The sequence below is a fragment of the Anopheles marshallii genome, chromosome 2 (assembly GCF_943734725.1).
Source record: "Anopheles marshallii chromosome 2, idAnoMarsDA_429_01, whole genome shotgun sequence".
In the NCBI taxonomy this organism is placed as follows: Eukaryota; Metazoa; Arthropoda; class Insecta; order Diptera; family Culicidae; genus Anopheles; species Anopheles marshallii.
In genome coordinates this window covers 43,387,487-43,396,561 of record NC_071326.1, presented here as the reverse complement: position 1 = coordinate 43,396,561, position 9,075 = coordinate 43,387,487, and the positions used below count along the sequence as shown (strand labels likewise).

At 43.2% G+C, this 9,075-nt stretch overlaps 2 protein-coding genes and 1 non-coding gene across 3 annotated transcripts; 1 reads left to right on the top strand and 2 right to left on the bottom strand.

Moving 5' to 3' along the window:
* Positions 1 to 401: 401 nt before the first annotated feature.
* LOC128708781 (perlucin-like) lies at positions 402 to 934 on the bottom strand. Its single transcript, XM_053803761.1, has 2 exons — positions 862 to 934; positions 402 to 790 (listed from the first exon to the last, which is right to left on the bottom strand). The coding sequence occupies exons 1-2, from the start codon at positions 923 to 925 to the stop codon at positions 402 to 404; spliced, it is 453 nt and encodes a 150-aa protein (XP_053659736.1). The 5' UTR covers positions 926 to 934.
* Positions 935 to 2,683: 1,749 nt separating this feature from the next.
* LOC128708779 (perlucin-like) lies at positions 2,684 to 3,216 on the bottom strand. Its single transcript, XM_053803759.1, has 2 exons — positions 3,144 to 3,216; positions 2,684 to 3,072 (listed from the first exon to the last, which is right to left on the bottom strand). Exons 1-2 carry the CDS (start codon positions 3,205 to 3,207, stop codon positions 2,684 to 2,686), a joined length of 453 nt encoding a protein of 150 aa, XP_053659734.1. The 5' UTR covers positions 3,208 to 3,216.
* A 4,039-nt stretch (positions 3,217 to 7,255) lies between these two features.
* Positions 7,256 to 7,327, top strand: Trnaa-ugc (transfer RNA alanine (anticodon UGC)). The gene has a single exon. It is a non-coding gene; the product is annotated as a tRNA-Ala (tRNA).
* The last annotated feature ends 1,748 nt before the right edge of the window (positions 7,328 to 9,075 follow it).

The window sequence follows — 9,075 nt, the reverse complement described above, 5'->3', positions numbered from 1 at the left end:
GCAAGGGTTTTGCAAATATGTCCTATTAACTAAGGGAAGTGGTCAAGTAAGGAAGTTAACAAATCATATAAAACGCTACCGAGGGAGGAAAAGGCGCATACTCACGTAGATGTGAACGAAAATTTCCTCATGATATGAAAGATCTGCAGTAACAATTACAACAGCTTCTCCTACTTCTTTCTTTCTCTGCACATCAACCTAAAGAGTCCGACGACAAACAGTAGTTCTAGTGAATATCCGCTGCACTTTCTTCAGTCTAACCATCGCGAACAAGAATTGGGAAGGATAGACAACGACGGCGTAGTCCAAGGTGCATTGGACTCAACAACAAAACCAAAAATTTAAGGCAGAGAGTTTCTCTGAGTTTTGAAAAAAAAAGTCGTTATTATATTTCTATTAAGCTATTTGAAGGCACACACATATCCATCTAGTGGTTTCATGCAATTCCCGTCATCCCATTTACCACGGTTCTCTGCTTTAAAGTGTCCGATCGTCAGACAGTGCTGGTTGCCTCCGAAATTATCAGGTTGTCCTGGATAGAAGTTCCGGTAGTCCATGTCCTTCATCTGCTTGTTCAAGCCAATCCATATCCATCGACCTTGACGGCCAATGTCAGTTCCTCCGATGAAGTACTCGGCCTTAGGATTGCCGTTTTTGGCCATTGCTTCTTCCACAAGCGATTGTTCATGTGCAGACTCAATAGATGCCAAATACCCATCGAAAGAATGGCAATCTTGCCACGCTTCGAAAAACGTGGATTTTTTGCTGAAAGCGACGAAGCTTTTGTTGGCTGTGCAAAACAGTGGTGACGTTAGAAAATGTCTCAATTTCCCTAGAACCCACTGCAATCAAATCACTCACCTTCGATGCAATTGAATGCGACTGCTAGCACGCACAGCGATAGGAAGAAAGTCTTGAACGACATGTTGCTGGTTCTGTTGAAGCAATACTGTACCGATCTGAGATAGAGGATCGCCTTTTTATAGCCATTTATAATTGATAACGTTCCGGACTTCATTAGATATGTCAAATGCGAACTTAGCCAAGCAAACAGACCTACTTTTCTTTTGTTCTCATGGTCTATTTGCGGTGCAATATTGCGTACGCGTAATCGGAAGCGTATCGTGTTTTTGCGACCATGCACAATCTTTATCTTTATCAGCACAACGACCTGAAGAGGTCTAGGCCGGCCATTTCTGCTGGCCGTAGCTGGATAATCCTGCGTACGGGGAATTGGTCCAGATGGGACTTTGGTCCGGTCCGTTCGTGTGAAGGCCGGCGCGGCTACTATCATCCCACCGGGTCGCTCCACATTATCCATGAGTATGCACATTAGTCATGGGAAAACGACCGGAACCGGAACCGGAACCGGCTCCGATCGGCTTCAAAAACCTAAGGAACTCCGGCTCCGAAGCTACGACTCCAAAATCACGACTCTGAACCCACGATTCCGAAACTCCGAACCGGACTATCTGTAGTCATTGACATGTTTAGTATTTTCACAGGGCCAGCGTTAGCGTAATTGTTTAATTATGTTAGTGTTGGGACCGTTTTGGTTAAGAAAAGATTTTCCACCATTATTGTGGACACAACCACTAAATACATTACAAACGCGTAGGGATCGGTCGCGACAAATGTAAACATAAATACACTGTTAAAAATCCACAAGAGTAAAGAAAAGGTCAAAAACCAAACCGTCAACTCCATAATAGCCAAAAATGAATTTAAAACACACGTTAAACGGATAAAACCTGGGAATATAACTACTGTGGTGATCCAGGAGTAGCTGAAGCTGAGTAGTAATGTGCTTAGAGAAGCCTGGTACATTTTTCCTATCGGTGATTAGCCTTCTCCCGTCAGACCAGAGTCCCCGATGACAGTTTTGATATGATGTTGTATTCCACTGTCCTACTCCCTCTCCATAAGTGTAAGGAAGCTGCTCTACTCGACTTCGGTGCTTCCGAAGGTGCGAACTATTCACATTGATAATGCGCAGGTTGAACAACCTATGACAACTCCTCAAACTGCACATCCGTTTATCACTGATCACTCGATTGCGCATGTGACCCTTCACTAGGAATGCCTTACGAATGCCGCTTTGATGAAGCAATAACTACAATAGGGTCTTGGACCCTCTAATCCTTTCCCGGGCACTTGTAGGACTGTCACTACTCCAAAGCCTCGAACCCTGACCTCTTCCGACAAAAAGGGGTTACTTCCTGATGATATGAAAGATCTTCAGTAAGAATGATTCAGAATGAACGAATGATTTAAATCTTTCTAGGGAATGCATGAATACAAATCTCCAAGTAAAGTATTCATAATTCTTTTGCGATTTAACTCATGAATCTCATAAGAAACTCCTGATCAATCAATCATTAATCATGATGAGCGATTTTAAATATAGTAGGAGCCAGTTGCTAACCTGCTCAGAATCGACGAACAGCTTCTGCAACTTCTTTCTTTCTCTGCACATCAACGGTTGACCGACGACAAACAGTAGTTCTAGTGAATATTCGCTGCACTTTCTTCAGTCTAACCATCGCGAACAAGCATTGGGAAGAATAGACAACGGCGGCGTAGTCCATGGTGCATTGGACTCAACAACAGAACCAAAAATTTCAGGCAGAGAGGTTCTCTGAGTTTTGAAATAAAAACAAGTCGTTATTATATTTCTATAAAGTTATTTGAAGGCACACACATATCCATCTAGTGGTTTCATGCAATTCCCGTCATCCCATTTACCACGGTTCTCTGCTTTAAAGTGTCCGATCGTCAGACAGTGCTGGTTGCCTCCGAAATTATCAGGTTGTCCTGGATAGAAGTTCCGGTAGTCCATGTCCTTCATCTGCTTGTTCAAGCCAATCCATATCCATCGACCTTGACGGCCAATGTCAGTTCCTCCGATGAAGTACTCGGCCTTAGGATTGCCGTTTTTGGCCATTGCTTCTTCCACAAGCGATTGTTCATGTGCAGACTCAATAGATGCCAAATACCCATCGAAAGAATGGCAATCTTGCCACGCTTCGAAAAACGTGGATTTTTTGTTGAAAGCGACGAAGCTTTTGTTGGCTGTGCAAAATAGTGGTGACGTTAGAAAATGTCTCAATTTCCCTAGAACCCACTGCAATCAAATCACTCACCTTCGATGCAATTGAATGCGACCGCTAGCACGCACAGCGATAGGAAGAAAGTCTTGAACGACATGTTGCTGGTTCTGTTGAAGCAATACTGTACCGATCTGAGATAGAGGATCGCCTTTTTATAGCCATTTATAATTGATAACGTTCCGGACTTCATTAGATATGTCAAATGCGAACTTAGCCAAGCAAACAGACCTACTTTTCTTTTGTTCTCATGGTCTATTTGCGGTGCAATATTGCGTACGCGTAATCGGAAGCGTATCGTGTTTTTGCGACCATGCACAATCTTTATCTTTATTAGCACAACGACCTGAAGAGGTCTAGGCCGGCCATTTCTGCTGGCCGTAGCTGGATAATCCTGCGTACGGGGAATTGGTCCAGATGGGACTTTGGTCCGGTCCGTTCGTGTGAAGGCCGGCGCGGCTACTATCATCCCACCGGGTCGCTCCACATTATCCATGAGTATGCACATTAGTCATGGGAAAACGACCGGAACCGGAACCGGAACCGGCTCCGATCGGCTTCAAAAACCTAAGGAACTCCGGCTCCGAAGCTACGACTCCAAAATCACGACTCTGAACCCACGATTCCGAAACTCCGAACCGGACTATCTGTAGTCATTGAGATGTTTAGTATTTTCACAGGGGCAGCGTTAGCGTTATTGTTTAATTATGTTAGTGTTGGGACCGTTTTGGTTAAGAAAAGGTTTTCCACCATTATTGTGGACACAACCACTAAATACATCACGAACGCGTAGGGATCGAACATCGCTTGAGTTTCGCAATTGGCAGTGTGCAGAAGGGAATCAAAAATTGATTGCCGATCACTTGCGACGTGCTGGATGAAAAAAGAAATAAAAAAATGTTTAAAACGGTTAATTCAATATGTTAAAGGTAAGAAGAATGAAACAAATGCAAACAAAGCATTCAATGAACGCAATTTGGGGTGTTTTCCTTAATTGGTTGTGTTTGTTTTACTCTCAAATGCATTCGGTGAGTTGAGATTGATAGGCAGAAAAAACTCAAGCATTATTCAATTATAAGGCTTCTCATTTGCAGCGAGTGAAGCATGTTACACGCATGATTAAGGCTCTTTAAAAAAAAACTTTAAAAATCTTTTTTTATAATTGTTTGTTCTCAAAAAAGTAACGAACGTATATAAATTTGGGATATATTTATGTGTATTTATTTTTGTGTATTTATGAGCAAAAACACACTAAACGATCCCGTAATTCCCACACAGTCCTCTCTAGTTAGAAACTCCTTCCTTGGCAGCGGTTAACGGAGTCAAGATTTCGCGTCTTGCACGCCAACAAATCAAACCGACACATGCATGTGTTTCTTATCGGTAAACGGTACTGGAAGTGGTATACATTTTTCGTGTGACCGGCATACATTGTTGCAGCGAACAAACGTCTCTATTGATTTGTTTTCCGATAGTCGCCCGTAAGCAAGAAACCCTCGGAACGGTACGGTTCCTTCCAACAAAGCTCTTATATGTTTCCCATTTCTGGATTTCCAAATCTGGCACTGCTCAATCATCGCTTTACGCACACTGCTTCAACAACCCGTCCCGATGTGATTACCATCGTAATGGCAAGTAATCCTACCCGGCTCACGCGGTGAAAGCTTCCCAAGAAGCCAGGTCTTCCAGATAATTTCCTCATTTCATCTCGAGTTCTCCTTATTTTTTTATCCTTTTCTGTGCTCTTTTTTAGCCTCTCTGTTCTGTATGCTTATTTTTATCATCCTATTCTTTATTTGTTATTTGTTATCTATCACCTGCGTCACGTTCTTGGTTGAGGATGAACACCGACTTAATTTTCTGCCTTTTTTGATGGTAGGTGGTTTGATACTTTAGCAGCATCACTGTATTGTATCTTATTCGAACAAAAACACAACATGTTAAATCAAAGAGAGAAAAAAAAGATCTATCCTTTCGTTGCGTAGTTCATAGTGTTCTTTACTCCTTAAAGGAACTGTTTTTGTTTGGCTTTACGACGATGCTTCGTTTGAGACTGATATGCAAAAGAGAGAAAAAAATAAAACCATAATCCAACCTCGTGAGCAATTTATCTCATTTCTTCTCATCGATTCGCACCAAAAGCAAATCAGCATGAAACACGGTGGCCTAGGGGTGTTTTAAAAGATTTATAAGATTACCATAACCTTCAAATCTTGCAAACTGTTAAGCATGTGTGTAAATTGTTCTTTCTTTTTCATTATTTTTTCATTTCTTTATTTCATTAAGTTGGCTTAGCAAGTTCCATGAGTTCAGTGCCTTTACGGAAAAAGAGCCAATAAGGCAATCGTTAGTGAAGTGATTTAAATTATGCTGTCATGCTTATCGTCTTACCAGGCACGTAAGGCACCACACGCACACCAGCACCTATCGCGCTGGATTGATGGTTTTTTATTTGTTTGTACCGCCCGTCATCGTTTACTAAGAGTGCTGCTGCTTTGCCCAGCACTGTTGCGCATTCACCGGCCACCGGTTAAAACGAGAGACACCGTGTATTTGTTTCCCTCTTCGGTGCGGTGCCTCTTCCTACCAAACAGGCCACATTCACCTTTTTTAGGGGACACACAAAAGCGCACCATGAGATAAGCTCATGTTTTTTCGGTGGATAATCGACATCGGGAACACGCTGGGAACCAGTGTACAAAGGCAACGCACTGCGCTAGAGAGGATAAAAACACGCGTATGAGCAGCAACCGCGTGTGAGCGGAATCTCTGTGCGATTGTGTTCGAGATGAGAGTGAACGCTCATCTCCTTTTTTGCTCACGCCTTGCCGCGCTTCAGCGGTTGCTGCGTTTGACTAGGAGTATAGCTATACGAGGGATGATGATGATGATTGTATGGAATAATATAATAAACCCGGCCGGTAGGGGAAAACACAAACTCACACACATATACAAAAATACACACACTTGAGGTATGTGTCGAAATGGAGCGATGAAAAATGAATGAAAAGTAATAAAATAAAACCAAATCGAAAGAGTGGAGGGTGCCACAAGAAGGAATCAAAGAAAACGCATCTTCAAAGGCGCAAACCAAATGATACTCACTCCGGATCCGAACACACATCGAACAGCGCCGTACTGCGTTCGTTTGAAGCGTAGTTTGAAGAGGGTCCGCCGAAGGACGCACACACACGTGCACACAGAAGAAGGGGCGCCGCAGAGGGTGAAGGGCACTAAAGCATGGATCAATGTTGCCACATCGTCCCTCGACGGTCGTGCAGGGTCGAAGGAATTTCCGGGCGTACAAAAACCTCTCTCACTTCGACCTTTGGGCTGGTGAATCCGGTGCAAACTCCGGGTTTGAAGTTGGGTTTTCTTTTTGGTATAGTTCTGAGACGATGGGATAGGTCATGAAAATCTCCAAAAGCCCAAATCTGTGACCCTCGAGAAATCGTTGTCGAAAGAACTTCACCAAAGCTGTCGAGAAAACGATATTACCTACAGCGGGGATGTGTGCTTGTTTCATCAGAAGTTCGTAAATCGTGGCCTCGTTGCATCGATCGATTCCGGTTCCGACTTTTTTTGTAACGAGCTAGTTCTTTTTAGCCGTCTGATTCGACCATTTTTCAACCCCCTTCCATTCCCGAGAGCCCGAAATGCGAATGCAGCGCGTTTTGCAACGGCTGCAACGGTCTGGAAGACGATTGATGCCTACGGCCAGCGAAACAACTGAACCAGGAATACAAATACACAAAAACACACACCAGGCAACCAGCAGGAGCAGCAACAGCACGAACAAAAAAATGTGTTAAAAGATCAACAACATCTGCGAGGGTCAGTCTAGTTGGCGACGAACGACTTTAACCACCCTTACTTTTCGCTCTCGCTCTCCCTCTATCTCTCTCTCTCTCTCTCTCTCTCTCTCTCTCTCTCTCTCGCTATTTTACTTCGTACGTTTGCTGGAGACGCGCACAAGCTGCGTTCGACGCACTTGAACCGGTGGAGTTATTTGCAAAATAAAAATACAATTCCGATTGCGAAGTGAACGAATTACGCGACCCAAAGAGCGAGTTTGTCATATCTTCTATATATCTACCCCTCCTTGAAAAGCTCACCCGTACGCAATAAACCCATTAACCTTCACCAGTGGGGATATAGCTCAGTGGTAGAGCGTTCGCTTTGCATGTGAAAGGCCCCGGGTTCGATCCCCGGTATCTCCAAGTAGTCGCTCTTTTTTACCACCACCATTGAAGCAACACATCCAAAACCGGGACAATTGCGTCACAGACGGTAAAGGAGGGGATTGAGGATGTGCGTGTGCACCTGTGAGGACACTCCATCATCACTCACAGGAGATCCGGTTTATTACCCTCTGCGCAAAGAGTTCGCTGTGTTCTCCGGTGCTGTCGGCTTAATCTTGTCTCGCGTGCGTGCTAACCTGCCTTGTGTTGTGTAGGAGGAGGTGTTGCTATCCTTACCTTCTAGTTGTTATTGTTTTTTTTTTCTTTTCTTTTTTGATTAATGATCGTCCGATCTTGGTCAGAAAAGAGACGAATCCAAAGCTTCTTTCGCCTTCACCTTCATCGTCATCGTCGTCGACGGTCAGCTTTTGACCAGCAAGCAACCGGTTGGGATTCGCGAAGAACTTATAAACGCAATTAAGTCACAGCCGATGGAAAAGTCAACCCTGCCGTAAGGGTTGTTCCGTGCACCGTGTTGTTCCGATGAAGGATGTGGGGAGCAATGATGTGTAGGAGAAGTAAGCAGCAGTCCGTTGGCTTTTTTTATTTGCAGCCTTCCGTAAGTTCTGCTCCTGCACACCGAAACGGTTGAATGAACTTTCGCTTCGGAGCAAAAATAATGTTGTTGTTGGGTGGAAAATGTAATGCAGAAAGAAAAAAAAACTGTTTAAGTAATATTAACCATTAGATAAAACTTTTTTGCTGTGTTTTGTGATATCCTTCGTTTCTGGTTTAAACCATCACCGCATGGCAATGCTCTCCCTGGTGGCGGCCTAATGATTAATTATGCTTTGCTTCCAGGGCCGGGCCAGGAAGCTAATCGAAACAATAAAGCTTTTGCCCCGCACTTGCTAAGCAAGGAGATGCAATGGGAACAATTTTAAGACACAAAACGTCCCTACCAGAATTTGAAAGCCATATGGAGCTGACACGGGCCACGAACTACCGGTACACGCGCGCCTACACATAAAACGGGGTTCATTGGATGACACGAGCGGAACGGGTGGCTACGGAAAAGAAACAATCAAGACAAATAATACGACCCACAACATGGTGCCGAAAGTTTGAACAGCAGGTCCATGGATGTATCATCGTACCTACCACCGTTTTTTTTTTGCCGATTCTTTCCATCGCGTCGATCTCAATGCTAAAGGTACGTGTAAACAGACACCCTCACCAAGTGAGCGGAAATCAAACAAAACCACTCAAAACAGACGACAGTTGGGCAGGGATAAGATGTTCAAAAACTGAATAAAAAAGAAGACTAACGCCCGTCTGGAATAGTATAACACGCGGAGGAACATATGTTTATATTGTCACATCTTACGGATAGATGATTTCGATTCTTGTTTCGATCAAGATTTTTATCACAATACTACATTAAACTTGAAATTTACATAGTTGTTTACTTGCAGACAATTAAAGTAAGTCTGTGAGTTGATTAATTAATTAGCTTAAATTAAAGTATTTTCTAATATAAAAACTTAACAAAACCCAACTTAACTTAGTCAAAAGATCCTAATAGATATGTTAATTCAATCTGCACCTCAACTGCAATCGATAACATAGTATTCTGATTAGCGAAAATTTGTGATTTTAATCAACTGGTCACAATATCTGAAATTTATCGATCTGGAATGTTGTGCTTCAAAGTGTCCATACCTTAAGCCTTAAAATCTTATTCAGCACCTATAAGTTAGGCTTCTTCATTCTAATGATGATAGTCA